At 44.1% G+C, this 17234-nt stretch overlaps 1 protein-coding gene across 3 annotated transcripts in view; it reads left to right on the top strand.

Moving 5' to 3' along the window:
* The first annotated feature begins 331 nt into the window (after positions 1-331).
* daxx (death-domain associated protein) overlaps positions 332-17234 on the top strand; it is a 34641-nt gene continuing 17738 nt past the window's right edge. The window contains exons 1-2 of one of the 3 annotated variants that reach the window (XM_083787055.1): positions 332-349; positions 16554-16912. In XM_083787055.1, coding sequence (XP_083643181.1) covers positions 16592-16912 — 321 coding nt within the window. In that variant the 5' untranslated portion in view covers positions 332-349; positions 16554-16591. Of the gene's footprint in view, positions 350-13631; positions 13953-16550; positions 16913-17234 lie in introns of those variants that run through there. The other 2 variants (XM_083787053.1, XM_083787054.1) reach the window with 2 other exon arrangements.

Below are 17234 nucleotides of genomic sequence, written 5' to 3'. Positions count from 1 at the left end.
GAGGTCCTTGATTTGTGCATAAATACGGTGGATCTTACCATTACCAGTCAGTTTTTGCCGGGCTGGCTGCTGAACTCCGGACCGTTATCATGCTCCGTTATCTTGCTCCGTTATCTTGCTCCGATCTGCGCCGATATCTCGCTATCTGTGCATGAGACCTTTTGACTTTTGGGAGATGGCATCTCTCGAATAACAACTATTCTATGATTTAATAAACCTTTCTTTGATTGCACCGTCGACTCCGGTTTGTCCATTTCGTCTACAATTGGAACTCATCCACAAATGGCGTCACGAACATCATAGATCATCCGTCAAATCCAGCGTGTGACAGGGTCACCATAACAACCAGGTCAGTCACAATTTTTTTAGCCAATTAAAAATTAATTAACAAAATTAATTAACAAAATTAATTAATTAATTAATTAATTAATTAATTATTAATTAAAAATTAATTAAAAAATTGGCAAACGGCCAAGCTGGTTAACGAAATTGGCAACCAGCCAAAATTAATTAAAAACTTGGCAAACAGCCAAGTTGGTTAACGAAGTTGGCAACCAGCCAAAAAAACGGTGTGTGGTATCAAACGAGGCGGCGCGCACGGACGGACACAGTAACGCTGGTGCCGACTGGGGGCGTCGCTTCGGTGGCAAGCTACGACTGTTTTAACAGAGTGAAAACGCTATGAACCCAAAAACACGCTGGCTGATGGATCCTAAATCTATAGAACCTGAAAATAGACGAACTCTCCTTTTCTTCTGGCCAAGTATGGATAAAAGCCAACCCAACTCCAGTGACCACAAGTAGAAACCACGCATGCCAAAAATCAGACCAAGGCATGACGGAAGTAGAAACCACGCTGTGATGATCTGGGATCATTATAGTGTATGGTTGGGATTATATATATGAATATTTATCAGAAGTTCTCATATTGTTCTCGACTACACAGTACTAGGGTGGGGGGGAGTGGTTGCCTGTGTGTTTTCCCTAATCCTCCGCAGGTGGACTGATTGATGATTGACACCTGAAGCTGGCCCGTCTGTCAGGGAGTGATCGGCCCTGACTGGCTGTCGGTCTAGAGTGGGAGTGCTCCTGATCACGGCTCTCCCTACTCACCTACTATATGAGTCAGTCTGTTCCTGGAAGGCGCTGGGGAGACAGGCCGGAATCCTCTCTCTCCCAGCCGCCACACTAACTGTGGACTTTGCTTCGTTATTCCTTAGTTGTTCCCTTCGGAAAGGAATTCGTTTGTTTTAGTTGTAGTGTTAATTTATGTCTGTTTGTTAGGTATATTTTCATTTGAGTTTAATCTGTATTCTGTAACACATTTCACGTCATTCCATCATTTAAGTCATCTCTATATAAATAAATGTTCGCATTTTGAAGCTGGTGTCCTGTCGGTCCATTACATGTTACACTTAATTACCCCTAGACTAATTGTGTCGTAACAACGCATGCCAAAAAACAGACCAAGGCATGACGGAAGTAGCAAACCACGCATGCCAAAAATCAGACCAAGGCATGACGGAAGTAGCAAAAGGTTAGCAGGCGCACGTAATCAGACAAAATTGGTGCATTTACAGTATATAGAGCTTTTATCCAAAGCACTTTACATAGATTGTGCATTACATTCACACATTCAGTCACACACCGATGGCAGAGGAAACCATACAAGGCACCGACCTGCACATCGGGATCAATTAGGGGTTCAGAGTCTAACTCTGGGGGAGCCCTGGATCGAACTGAGAATATGGTATGATATAGTACTAACGGTATATTGTTAGTTCACACTGAAATTTGTCTTGCGAACCTCACGGTTCTCCATCCAGCCGCTCTATTGGCCACTCTATCCCTGAGGCACTGCCGCCTTTGGCAAATTACCAGTATTATTGTATATTTGTCATCATACACAAAGAGATCTGGGTACGAGAGGAGCAGATGATGTACAACTTCATCAACCTTTCTGATGCTGCATGAAGGACCATAAGTCTCTGGTACACATACCAGTACCAGCCATAATGGCTGTCAGATGTTCTGGTCTTGTACTGGCCTTCACACAAATGAAAAATATCTTTGTATGTTAAACAATGTTGTATCAACCCTATTCAGTCTTCTTGATGAGACTGGTGCAGGCATGCTCTCACTCAACATTTGCAACTTGCTCATTACTGCAGCATATTGTCTGTATATAGAGCCACGGTGTTATGAACATCATCATCTCTCTGTTGAGCAACATTTAGTAAGATCATTTTAATTTTGAGTATCTGCCGATACCGATTTTTCCCCATCTGAAAATTATATTTTTATGCAACTCCTCCAATATCACAATAGTACAATATCCCAAATCACGGACAATATACAGTCTAATATCATGATATGGCTATCATATTGATACTAGGGATGTCCCAATCACATTTTTGTTCTCCTGATCTGATCATTTAAAAATGTCATGATCGGCCCCGATTTCCGATACACTTCACATTATAAGATCACATAAGATGCACATAGGTGGAGCCAAATACTGTAGTATAAATTGACTGTAACCAAATAACTCAAATAACAGAAATGAATAACTTGATTATTTATATTTATGAGGATAATATTGAGATTTGAGCTTGATGAGGGAACATCCAGGTCATGTGCTGCAACATAATAATAGTTAGTAGTTCCAAGCTATAGGCTTGCATATTTCTCTATTGAAGCGGCATCTATTTGTTCACAATTTCTCATTTCTCAAGTTTGAGACATTTCATACATTTTAGGGACTTCTACTCAAGTGATTTGTTTATGTTTTCCCACCCTTGATAAGTGAAGTAAAAATAAAACTAATGTGATACTGTAGATTTCATTAGTTTTATTTCCCCCCGTTTGGGACACCATATATGTTTTGTGCCATAACTCCACGATTATGCAAGCTACATTTACACAATTGGTATTGCTGGATTCAGTAGAACCTCACCTTTCCTACACATCATATGTGTTGCTATGACAATCCATTCCAGAGTCACTACAAAGTAGAGAAGACATCTACATAGATGTACAATTCCGCCTACTGTAAGTATGTGTTCAAATGACTATATCTCATATTGACATTCAGATATTGACATTCAGTCTTTTCTAGAATATAGAGGTATGTTCTGGCTTCAAGTATGCCAAGTTTTGAACCTCTCAGAGCTTCCATTGTGAATCTACATGCCTTTAAGTGCCTCAACCACCAGACGGACAGGCTTTATTTTTAGTTTGAGGTGTATAACTTTAAATAACAATTTCACCACTTTTGCAGTAAAATACTTTTATACAAGAATCCATTTCATGTATGGGAGGCCTTAGAGATGAGGAAAAACTATGTTGTGTTTGGTCCTAACTCCGGTAGGGGTATCTCGAAAACTAAAGCACTTTTTGACTGTTTGTTGCAGGACTAATGGCAGCCGTGCATATCCATGTGTGGCCAGGTGGAGTTGAGCCTCAGGAGCCACCATCATTGACAATCAAGTGACCTCGAGACCTGGGTCTGCTACTGGGTTTTTATCTATACTAGTGCCAGGGTGAGTAACATGTCTCAAGACTGTCTTAATCATGTTTCATTCTGTATCTAAATGTAGCTGTTACCATTCAGGTACTGTATATGTTCATTATGAATCCAAACATATCTGTCATCATTCAGGTTGATGATTCATGTGCCCTATAGCTGTGCTGACCTCTTTCATGTGGCAGGAGGGAATGTGAGGGCACATATGGACATTTAAAGGTATAAATCAAACAATTTGTTAGTACCCAGGTTTAGGTCACGTGTGACGAGGTCTGTTCCCACAAGAAGGATAAACATGACAGAACACAGACACTTGAAGGTATATATATATGTAAACAATTTGGTGTTCTGACTGGATGCTGTTGTTTGTCTCCATTTCCCTAGTAATCGCCACTGCTGTTTTGTTTTGGTTTCTTTTGTTTAGTTCAGTTTAAGTTTATTTTTAGCCTTTTCTGTTCATTGAGCCGTTTTCTTTTGTGCATCTGGATGCCGAAGGGAGCCGTGTTGGTGAATTAGCTGACCGGCCGTATGGGTTGCGGCAAGTAGGACCTCACGTTTAGCCCACGACTAAGGTTTGGCTGTGAATGCGAGCACCTCTTTTCACGGTGTCGCTCCTGTTTTTCCTGCATGCTGTGTGCTGTGCTGTGCGTGTGTTTAGTTAAATTAATAGTTTGTTCTTGGTCGTTCATTGGGTAGATCTGATCATCTGTGCCTTCTAGCTGCTTAGCTCCCCTTTGAGGCTGGTCAACTATTTTGCCTATTGGCCCCACTGGCTCCAAATGTGACATTGTTTTCCCTTTTATCAGTAGAGTTTTGACCTGTGTATTGGTTTTAGTAGCCTATCTGGTTTTTAAAGATATCGTTCGCATGATATATAATAATAAATGTTTTGTACTCTTATTCTTAAACGTTTAATAAATTTCCTGTTTTTTGTAACTGTGTCTCAAGTCCTTATAAATGAACTTGCATATGTTGGGGAACCCAGTTTACTGGTCTAGTTAGTTAATTCCTTGAATGATCTCAAGGTGGCGTAGTCATACCTAAAAGTAAATCCTTTGCTACACTTGGTTACACATGGATACACCAAGCCGTGCATGCCTATTCCCACTATAGTGGAGGATATTAAGTCCATATTTCATGAGAATCGTTCACTTGATGGTACAAGCACCAAAATTGGCACACAAGTGCTTCGGAACCTACTCTCTCAGAAAAGTACGTTGTCCACTTGAAAAAACAAAATGGACACCATTTTTCAAGATGGCCGCCAAATGAAAAAGGCCTTTTGTGGCGGTTCTGGACAACCGTGGGTCCGACCGACTCGAGACCGGGCACTGCACTCCCTGTGGGTGTGTGGAACGTGTGTGTCGAATTTGAAGTCGGTGGGGCGAACGGTTCTCGAGTTACGTGGATTACAGACGTACACACACACAGAATTTGTGCAATTAGCAGATCATTGGAACGGTTGTTCGCTTGGTGATACAAGCGTGACATTTGCCGTGAACATTCCTTTGGTCAACTCTTTAACTTTTTAAACCGAGCCATCCAAAAATCCAATATGGCGGTGATATTTCAAGATGGCCACCAAAATTAGACTGGTTTTGCATTTCAGCATATATTTGGCTATACCTTTGTGATGTACTGTACCATACTACTGTATAATACTGTACGGCACTGTAGGGCATAATACTGTACCATACTGTACCATACTGTACAGTACAGTACAGTACAGTACAGTACAGTACAGTACCGTACTGTACTGTACTGTACCGCATGGTACCATACTGTACCGTACTGTACCATACTGTACCGTACCTTACTGTATGGTATTATACTGTACTGTACTGTACTGTACTGTACCATACTGTACCGTACTGTACCATACTGCATGGTACCATACTGTACCGTACTGTACCTTACTGTATGGTATCATACTGTACCGTACTGTACCGTACTGTACTGTACTGTACTGTACTGTACTGTACTGTACCGTACTGCATGGTACCATACTGTACCGTGCTGTACTTTACTGTACTGTACCGTACCGTACTGTACTGTACGGCATCATACTGTACTGTACCATACTTTATGGTATCATACTGTACCATGCCGTACCGCACGTTACTGTACCGTACTGTACTTTACCATACTGTACTGTAACATACTATAGTGTACTGTACAGTACAGTGTGTGTGTGTGTGTGTGTGTGTGTGTGTGTGTGTGTGTGTGTGTGTGTGTGTGTGTGTGTGTGTGTGTGTGTGTGTGTGTGTGTGTGTGTGTGTACGTGCAGGGAAAAGGGGAGGGGTCGGTTAATGTGGAAATTGTAATGTAATTTGTGTCACAGTGAAATGTTGTGCAATAACAGTATGTCATACAAAAGCAATATTTGTACAGTAAATATGACATGGATGCAATGTAGTGCAGATGGATTTCTGTGGCATGCATCATTTTTTGTGCATAGAGAGATGTGTGCTAACGGAGTCATTTGGTAGGAGAAGTCGGACGGATAAATGGACATATTGCTTTGCATCCCCTATAGTAGTAGGATCTAGGATGAGCATCAAAACTATATATTTTAAATACTTTTCATTAGCACATGCTTGAATTTTACATTCCATAGGGCTGGACCACACATGGACCCCATTTGGTTTTGTTTTCTGCATCTTCCTCTGTGACCTGCCACCTTCATGTCATCTCTCAGACACTCACAGCATCCTTAAACCTCGTCTTTGGCCATCCTCTTACCTGGCAGCTACATCTTCAGCATCCTTCTCCCAATGTACCCTCATCCCTCCTTTTCACATGTCTAAACCATCTCAACCTCACCTCTCTTGCTTTATCCCCAAACCTTCTAACCTGGGCTGATCCTCTAATTCAGTAATTTCTGATAATGTCCTTCCTTTTCACTCCTAATGAGAACCATCCTTAATTCTGCCACCTCCAGCTGTGCCTCCTTTTCATCAGTGCCACCGTTTCCAACCGTACATGGCTGGTCTCACTACCATCATATACATCTTCCCTCTCACTGGTAGCCTTCTGTCACAAATATTTCCTGACCCATACTATGTCCCATATTCTCAATACATTGGCTTCTCTTGCTAGAACATTTCCATCTCTATACTCACCTTAACCTGTTACACTACTGTCTACTGTCTGGTCAAAATACATTTCTCCCTCCCTCACCATCTCTCTTTGCACTTACTGTACATCTCATATAGCCCTGACCACTTCTTAGCCCACACCACCTGACATCACATCTCTCTGTTCTTACCCATCATCTAGCCTGAGCTAACATGTTAGGTTTCTGGTCTAGAGGGGCGGGTCGCGGCTCAGATTTGCGCACGCCCTGATTGGATCTCATCGATCTGTCCGTCACCCCCGGCCCCTCCTCTCCCCCCTAGTGCAGCGCTACGTCACATCATTTGGAGCGACGCCCACCCGGAAGGGTTGACTCCCACTTTTAGACCAGAGCGGCCAATGCGTTCCTCCAGGCTTTCAATTTTTTCACCAACAAAAATGAAAGCCTGGTACCGAGGCTACCCATCATCTAAAAAAACCCCCAATGGGCATTGCCCATTGACATACTGTATATTCAAGTCTGTGTGTGTGTGTCTGTACATCTGTAATCCACATAACCCGAGAACCGTTCGCCCCACCGACTTCAAATTCGACACACACGTTCCACACACCCACAGGGAGTGCAGCGCCCGGTCTCGAGTCGGTCGGACCCACGGTTGTCCAGAACCGCCACAAAAGGCCCTTTTCATTTGGCGGCCATCTTGAAAAATTGTTTTTTTCAAGTGGACAACGTACTTTTCTGAGATAGTAGGTTCTGAAGCACTTGTGTGCCAAATTTGGTGCTTGTACCATCAAGTGAACGATCATGTGCTTAATATCCTCCACTACTATAGGCTGAGGAAGAAATGCCACTTGACAGTTTTCAAATCAGCCTCATGGTGGCGCTACAACAGGCCAAGTTGCGTCTCACACACACACACACACACACACACACACACACACACACACCAACGCAAAGAAGTAGGTGCCTATATTAGATGGGGGTAGCACCCGCAGTTTCATTAAAGAGGATATTGACACCCAAGTTGAGCTCTTCTATGATTAAAGCGCCAAACGGAAAGATAAGGAGGGACTTGGAAGCAAAATGAATGCCCATAGCTGGCATAGCAGATGTAGGCCTACCCATCATAGGGATGGATGCAGTGGAATTAGGAGTCCTAATTGGCGGAGACCAATATTGGAAAATGGTCACAGGAAAAATTGAGAATGAAGTACTAGTTGCACTGGAAAGTGTATTCGGATGGCTGGTGCAAGGAGAAGTCACCTGAAAACTGAAGTTGTGGACATTGAACTTGAACTGTAGCATATTTTAGTTAGGCTACGAGAGACATCTCTGCGACAGCAAGGTCAGCCTTGCTGCAGTAGGCACGTTATTATGTCTCACATCTTGTTGTCACGTCATTATGATTGATTGATTGATTGAAATATTTATTAACAGTTTGTAGAATTTACAGTACATTTTAAGCACAAACTCAATACAAAGACTGTCAACTGTGAGTGGACGACCCAATTAAGCATTACACTTGTTTACAACAGGGTCCACATTGTTCAATTCATCAAAACATTTAAAGACATACAAACATTTAGAGACATACAAATAGACATTTCTATGTAGCTAAATTCATCATATGGGAAGCAAAAAAGGGAAAAGATACAATATACAGTGAGGGAAAATGGGGTGGGGGGGTGGGGGGGATTCAGATTTTACAGAGGCCAGTTTCGAATTGCAGCCATCCGTAGGTGCCCTTTGAGAGCGGTTTTGAAGGAGTCAAGGGATTCACATGTCTTAATGACTGTTGGTAGGGCGTTCCACATTTTGGTGGCATAGGAGCGAAAATAATTTAGTCCCTTGTTTGTGCCGAATCTGGGTTGTACATGGTTTGTTGCACTCCCTCTGGTGTTGTGGGTGTGGACTTCGTTTACATTAAGGAAGTATTTAGACAGGTACATGGGTATCTTGGTGGTGTATCGAATCTTGTGGACCAGACCCATTGCAAGATGCTGTACTCTGTCGACGACCCTAAGCCATCCCAGCCTGTCAAAGTGGGCAGGGGTGAGGTGGGTTCGGGGGGTGAGGCCAAGTAGGAGCCTGACCAGTTTGTTTTGGGAGGTCTGGAGCCTTGTTTTAAGGGCCTTTGAGGTGCTGTGGTACCAAGAGGTGGATGCATAGTCAAAGAAACCTTGTACGAGGGCTCCTGTTAAGGTCTTCAAGGTGTTTTTGCTGACCAGTGAGGAGATCCTGTAAAGGAATCTTGTTCTTTGATTGACTTTTTTGATTACGTTGGTGGCCATCTTATCACCGGAAAGATTGGCCTCCAGGATGGAACCTAGGTAGGTAATTTGATCTTTTCGTGTGATAATATTGTCACCCACTCTAACCAAGAAGCCATCTGCCTTGCTGAGATTACTATTTGATCCGAAGAGGATGGATTCAGTTTTTCCCAGGTGTAAGGATAGTTTGTTATCAGCGAGCCAGGTGCAGATTCTACCGAGTTCAGAGCTGAGGGTCTTTTCAACCTGCAGTTTGTTCCTGTCCGAGACCAGCAGTGCTGAGTCATCTGCGAACAGGAACAAGTTGCAGTCACAAGCTGAAGTCATGTCATTAACATATATTAGGAACAGTAAAGGCCCTAGTATGCTTCCTTGTGGGACGCCACAGCTCACTGGGAGGGGAGGGGACAGTGTTCCGTTCACCTCCACCATCTGTTCTCTCCCCTCCAGGTAGGATTGCATCCAGCTCACTGATGTGCTATCAAAACCAATAGCTTTAAGCTTGTTAACCAGTATGGAGTGGTTCACGGTGTCAAAAGCCTTTTGGAGGTCCAGCATGACCATGCCGCAGTATTTTCCAGCGTCCACCTCGTGTTTGATGTGGTCGCTCAAATAGAGGAGGCATGTGTCAGTGGAGTGGGATGTTCTGAAACCAGATTGGAACTCGTACAGCAATTTATTAGTGGCAAGATACTTTTCAACCTGTTCATAGACTATTTTTTCCATCACTTTCGAGATGGAGCTTAGAATAGAAATAGGTCGGTAGTTGCCGGGTTCTAATTTACTCCCTTTTTTGTACAAGGGGGTTACTTTGGCCAGTTTAAAATCTTGGGGGACCTGTCCCTGTTTGATGGAGAGGTTAACTATGTGGGTGATGACTGGAGCTATGGAAAAGGCTGAGTCTCTGAGAAATTTGGAGGGGATATTGTCATGGCCAGTGGCCTTGTGGGGTTGTAGGGCACTCAGTTTTTTAAGTACCTCCTCGGTTGTTACCATTGCCATTTTGAAATCATCTTTACAAACACCAAGGTTTTTGTAGAAGGCTTTGATGTGCTCTACACCAAAACGCCCAGAGTGGGAGGGCAGTTTGCTAACCAGCTTTGTTGCAATGTTTGTAAAGAAGATGTTCAGGTGGTTGGCTACATCAAGCTTGTCAGTGATGAGGGTGTTATTCGATTTGATGTTTATGTTAGTAAACCTGGTTTTTAGTTTCTGACCACAGCCTAGTTGGCACTATATGTTCCTGTTTGTGTAACAAGTAAGACGCGCAAACGCGGGAAGCGAACGCAGCTCGTGTGTGTGTGGTTGTGTGTGTGTGTGTGTGTGTTTGATTGATTGATTGAAATATTTATTAACAGTTTGTAGAATTTACAGTACATTTTAAGCACAAACTCAATACAAAGACTGTTAACTGTGAGTGGACGACCCAATTAAGCATTACACTTGTTTACAACAGGGTCCACATTGTTCAATTCATCAAAACATTTAGAGACATACAAATAGACACTTCTATGTAGCTAAAGAACAGAACAGGAATTCATCATATAGGAAGCAAAAAGGGAAAAGATACATATACAGTGAGGGGAAATGGGGTGGGGGGGGGTGGGGGGGGATTCAGATTTTACAGAGGCCAGTTTCGAATTGCGGCCATCCGTAGGTGCCCTTTGAGAGCGGTTTTGAAGGAGTCAAGGGATTCACATGTCTTAATGACTGTTGGTAGGGCGTTCCACATTTTGGTGGCATAGGAGCGAAACGAATTTAGTCCCTTGTTTGTGCCGAATCTGGGTTGTACATGGTTTGTTGTACTCCCTCTGGTGTTGTGGGTGTGGACTTCGTTTACACTAAGGAAGTATTTAGACAGGTACATGGGTATCTTGGTGGTGTATCGAATCTTGTGGACCAGACCCATTGCAAGATGCTGTACTCTGTCGTCGACCCTAAGCCATCCCAGCCTGTCAAAGTGGGCAGGGGTGAGGTGGGTTCGGGGGGTGAGGCCAAGTAGGAGCCTGACCAGTTTGTTTTGGGAGGTCTGGAGCCTTGTTTTAAGGGCCTTTGAGGTGCTGTGGTACCAAGAGGTGGATGCATAGTCAAAGAAACCTTGTACGAGGGCTCCTGTTAAGGTCTTCAAGGTGTTTTTGCTGACCAGTGAGGAGATCCTGTAAAGGAATCTTGTTCTTTGATTGACTTTTTTGATTACGTTGGTGGCCATCTTATCACCGGAAAGATTGGCCTCCAGGATGGAACCTAGGTAGGTAATTTGATCTTTTCGTGTGATAATATTGTCACCCACTCTAACCAAGAAGCCATCTGCCTTGCTGAGATTACTATTTGATCCGAAGAGGATGGATTCAGTTTTTCCCAGGTGTAAGGATAGTTTGTTATCAGCGAGCCAGGTGCAGATTCTACCGAGTTCAGAGCTGAGGGTCTTTTCAACCTGCAGTTTGTTCCTGTCCGAGACCAGCAGTGCTGAGTCATCTGCGAACAGGAACAAGTTGCAGTCACAAGCTGAAGTCATGTCGTTAACATATATTAGGAACAGTAAAGGCCCTAGTATGCTTCCTTGTGGGACGCCACAGCTCACTGGGAGGGGAGGGGACAGTGTTCCGTTCACCTCCACCATCTGTTCTCTCCCCTCCAGGTAGGATTGCATCCAGCTCACTGATGTGCTATCAAAACCAATAGCTTTAAGCTTGTTAACCAGTATGGAGTGGTTCACGGTGTCAAAAGCCTTTTGGAGGTCCAGCATGACCATGCCGCAGTATTTTCCAGCGTCCACCTCGTGTTTGATGTGGTCGCTCAAATAGAGGAGGCATGTGTCAGTGGAGTGGGATGTTCTGAAACCAGATTGGAACTCGTACAGCAATTTATTAGTGGCAAGATACTTTTCAACCTGTTCATAGACTATTTTTTCCATCACTTTCGAGATGGAGCTTAGAATAGAAATAGGGCGGTAGTTGCCGGGTTCTAATTTACTCCCTTTTTTGTACAAGGGGGTTACTTTGGCCAGTTTAAAATCTTGGGGGACCTGTCCCTGTTTGATGGAGAGGTTAACTATGTGGGTGATGACTGGAGCTATGGAAAAGGCTGAGTCTCTGAGAAATTTGGAGGGGATATTGTCATGGCCAGTGGCTTTGTGGGGTTGGAGGGCACTCAGTTTTTTAAGTACCTCCTCGGTTGTTACCATTGCCATTTTGAAATCATCTTTACAAACACCAAGGTTTTTGTAGAAGGCTTTGATGTGCTCTACACCAAAACGCCCAGAGTGGGAGGGCAGTTTGCTAACCAGCTTTGTTGCAATGTGTGTGTGCTACAGCTGCGCCCTGTGTGTGTGTGTGTGTGTGTGTGTGTGTGTGTGTGTGTGTGTGTGTGTGTGTGTGTGCTACAGCTGCGCCCTGTGTGTGTGTGTGTGTGTGTGTGTGTGTGTGTGTGTGTGTGTGTGTGTGCTACAGCTGCGCCCTCTGGTGGCGGGCGGGTGGTGTAACAGCGGGACAGACACACAGACACACACACACACACACACAGACATTCAGCCCTTGCTGTCATAGTAAGTGGCTCACTGCGTTCGCAATAAACTTTGTGAACCTTTAGCGTGATACTGTCTGTTATTGTTCTCCCGGGCCCGCCGCCGCAGTCGCCGTACCAAAGGAATAAATACGTCAACCATTATCACACACCACCCAGCCTGCACACACCTGTCTGTCAAACCAGACGAGGGTCCAGTACTTAGTTTACAACATATAGGATCAGATCAACATATAAAATGCCAGAACAGGTCAGCTCCACATTGAGATGGAGGTGTGACCATATATAGGTGTGATGTCACGAGGCGTGTAGCCTACAGTATGGTGTGATGTGACATACGGACGGAAATGCAGGTTTTCTTAGTAAATGCGACCTACAGTCGCAGGAACAGAAACTAGACCACTTCTGTCACACAGATGTTGCCAGGGTGACGGACAGTGCGGGTAGTGACGTCAGGTCACACATAAATATGGGCGCAAGTGAGGCCAAGGCTCAGTGTGGAATAAGTTAGCGACCGAGACCGAAGCCAAGTACAAGTCCCAAGTAGAGCCCTCAGTCACATCTATAGCCCACTCCTTGAGGTAGGTACATGTTCGAACCCTCGTGTATCTAGCCCTCCCGCAGGAGTACCTACACACAGGAGAAGACATAGGGCCGATTCATACTCCTAGTCCTATTTTACCACTGTAGTGCCGAAATGTTTTCAGCTCGTCAGAAATTTTCAGTAGCACCGAAGAGCCGACTTTAGGATGGTACCCACACCACACCCCCCAACCTCAAATGAAGTCACATTGTAATTGACAATCCGCCGGCAGGCAATTTTGTTTTTGCCAACGGCTGATTCGGTCTGGCTTATTATCCAGGCTAACAGAGTAAGACAATAGTTACGACCACAGGGGCAGAAAACAGCCTGGTCACGTGGTTCATGTACTCGCGCGAGCCCATAGACTCCAATGTATTCCGTAAACTTCCGGTTGTCCCCATTCAATTCAATTAAAAAAAATTTATATAGATATGGATAGTTTAAGTTTGACCCGTATATGGGTCAGAAGGTGGCGGTAATGCACCAAAATCTGGATGCCAACCGCCGTTAAACAAAAAGAAGAAGAAGAAGAAGAACCAACAAAGCTTCAAACGGACCAATAGATAAAGATGCTACTGAGTAACGTTTCGCCGATGACCAATCGGAGAGTTCGACGTTCGTATGTAATTTTTGCTCTCGGCGCGCAGCCATACACACAGTTAAGTTGACGGAGTATTGTTTGGTGAGGTTAAAGTCTGTTACATTTCAGGATAATAATTGTCTCCAATTAACTGAAATCGACCCAATTCATACAAACGACGTTCATTTAAGCCAGACACATGTTGGTTTAATTACGGCTTCCATTTTTGGTTTGTTTTTTATCACAACATTGATTATTTGTTAAGCAGCAGTGTCAGACTGGCTGCTAACAGGCTAATGCTAAGTGTTCGTATGGGCAGCTTTTAACGTCATTGTTGGTTCATGTTGGATTATACGGTCTAGTACTGAAGACAACTCGGGACAACATATTAAAAGGTATGTGTCACCGAAAGACACCATTATGGGCCATTATGTTAGCGTGTCTCTTATATTGAGGTCTAACGTGTTTTGTTATCATTCGCCTAGCCCCGCTCGGAACCCCCTGGGTCAGCCCTAGCCCCTCTCGGAACCCTCCGTTTATTGTACCGCCTCCCGGTGTGCGGTTGGCTTGTGCGGCTACGTCCCTGCGTCTGATCTGCTCTGTCATAGCCCTGAAACATGATAATTATCATGACAGTCATGCAGAAACTTAGCCCTGTTTTTGGCGCTCGCTGCATTTACAAGATTTCCGTATATATAAACATTCAGATTTCAAATATAAAGTACTCACAATTGGTCCCACTGGTGTTAGTTAGTAGCAGCGCCAGCGATTAGAATTGCTGCATCCCGCGTTGTTTAATAAAAAGCATTTTTGTCCGAGCTCCCCGGCTACTTTTTTCAAACGGGGTTCGTTTGGGAAATCCACAGTTGCACACCGGGAGCGCACTCGCCTATTGGTCTGTATTGGCAGGGCGGTCACCGTACCTATATCGAACACACCGAGTGCCACCCTCCTCCCGACCGATAGGGGCGCGTAGTTGAAAGCCAATGGCAAAATAACACCTCGGATAAAAATGCTTTTTATTAAACAACGCGGGATGCAGAAATTCTAATCGCTGGAGCTGCAACTAACACCCGTGGGACAAATTGTGAGTACTTTATATTTGAAATCTGAATGTTTGTATATACGGAAATCTTGTAAATGCAGCGTTCGCCAAAAACAGGGTGAACTTTCTTCATGACTCTCGTATGAATACGAGAGTCATGTTTACAGGGCTAGCTCTGTCATAGCTATAGCGCCACTAGCTAGCTAGATAGGCGGTACGAATACAAGAAGACTCACCCGTTTCTGTTTTCCTCCCAGTTTTTTCCCCAGTGAGGGGTGGGAGAGGCTGGACAGCAGACGCCTGGGATTTTAAATTTCTCTAACTATAAACTTTCATGACAGCAGACAGCCTAAGTACAAATATAATTTATGAAAAGCTACTACAGTGAAGTCTGTTCACAGAAGTTGTTGTAGGATATGTGGGGATTATCTGACGAGGTACCATTTGAGGGGGCAAAACCTTACATTATATAAAAGTCAACTATGTATCAGTCTCCTTGATCCAAGGGTAATGTTGTTGCTAAATTATTAACCATTGCAGTCAGTAGGGGGTTTATTTGGGCGACATCTTTCTGCCTACATGTAGGCTAGTAGGATGCTAGGCTACTTGGCTGCCAGTCTGTAGTTAGAAAGTTTGCTTGTCAGTGATGCTGGTGTGTACACGGTCACTGCAGTACACCATCTTCCATCTCTCTACTATCATTGACTTGTCACAACTCTTCTACTCTATAGCTCTGGATCGACGGTGGTATTATTATTATTATTCGTCGTTAGAAAAATGTCGGTGGTCTGATCTGATGCCTTCCCTCACGTCAAAACAGTTCTCAAATAAATGTTTGCATCTTATTAGTTGACGAGTATTCGTGGAACCAGAAAGAAAGGGAAAAACACCACGAGAGTGACAGTGATCAGTCAAACATGTGTTCTCTCCGCAGTAAATAATAAAAATCACACCCGTGTGAACTGAGTGGTGCAACTCCCCTCCCTCTCTCATTTAGCAGGCAACAGTGCAGCACTATCTCTCTCTGTTTCTGGCACAACAGCGCCCCTACTAATACTCATAGTCATACCACTGGTGCTCATAGTCACATAGGTGAACACATAGGTAGGTGAACACGGACATTGCTGTTCCTTGGAGTGGTTGCACCACTCAAAAATACAGTGAGAAACGGAAACGTTCTCTTCTACACAGCACGTATTGTAGTAAAATGATCTACTAGTCTTGTTTATGCTATGTATGTTGTTGACAACTTGACATGCACAACATACAATTTGTAAACAATGTAATTTAGGATAAAAATACTCTCCAACACACTTCCCCGTGTGTGTGTGTGTGTGTGTGTGTGTGTGTATGTATATATATATATATATATATATATATATATATATATATATATATATATACCGGTGTGTGTGTGTGTGTGTGTATATATATATATGAGCGAGAGAGAGAACAGGCAACGCCCAGCCCCCCACCACCCACAGTAGTGTGACTGTGTGACAAAACCCCAGTCATGGGGGAGGGAAGCTCAGTGTGGTGCTATTTTGTGTTCCTATTTTCTTCAGGGGTGCTCCAGCTCCCAGGCACCCCCGTAGTCGTCGCCATTGCTCCAACACATTGTTCATTATTTATAAGTATCTTATATACCTTGAACTGCAAACGTGAAATCCTGCATAAACAAGAGTTTCACCTCACTTTTACCTGTAACTGTTATGGCAATAAAGTTGATTGATTGGAGGTCACTAAACGTCCCCAACTTTATATGCCAAAAAAAAGAGGGGAAGATGCCAGTCATAGTGTTGTATATGATTCAGTGATATGCTTCTGGTAACTAATAGTTCATTTATCCACTACTACTAGGGGACATTTCTGAACATTTGTCAGAACATTTGTGTCAAATCTCTGGTGTAACATTTTCTCTTCCGTCTACTCCTACATGAACTGAAAGCAGAGAGGACCAACACCTTTGGTAGTTTTTCCTAACCCCCGATGGCAGAAAGCATCATAATCCTCGATGACGATGAAGATGATACGCCTCAGCCTTCCTCCTCCAGCGCTTCCTCTTCGTCTGCTCAGCGTCTGGCCAACCACATCTCGCCGCCGCTCAAGGCCCAGCAGCCGGTCCCCACTCGCATCATCAAGGCCCAGCGGCCCGTCCCCACTAACATTATCAAGGCCCAGCAGCCGGTCCCTACTCGCATCATAAAGTCGCCGCAACCCGTTCCCACTCACATCACAACGTCGCCGTTTGCGTCGTCCAAGAAGGACAGCCATGTTCTGCTGGCCGAGAACCAGAAGTTGTTCAAAGAGGTAAGAAGACCATCTCATAAGGATTCTACTCTGGTGCAGTGCTGCTTCCCAAACATTTTAGCTCAAGGCCCAAAACAAAAAATAGACGGGACCCAAACTAGTTTGCTGTGTCTTGATCTGTTTCATTTGCCAGTGTCAATTTAACAAAGGTGCTGCAGACGATCAGAAATCAGCAGAGAGTGATCGACGTTTGCGCTACTGTATGCCGTATTGAAGTGGACTCGGACCCAGACTTTTTTTCTCTCCCTGGAAATAAAAACGTCTGGGTTTCTGAGGCTAGCCGACGCAGGCTGGTCAGAGGGTGCCCCCGACAGCAGCCGCC

Source organism: Protomyctophum parallelum (genome assembly GCF_964188405.1).
Source record: "Protomyctophum parallelum genome assembly, chromosome: 1".
Lineage (NCBI taxonomy): Eukaryota > Metazoa > Chordata > Actinopteri > Myctophiformes > Myctophidae > Protomyctophum > Protomyctophum parallelum.
This window is presented reverse-complemented; position numbering and strand designations above follow the sequence as displayed.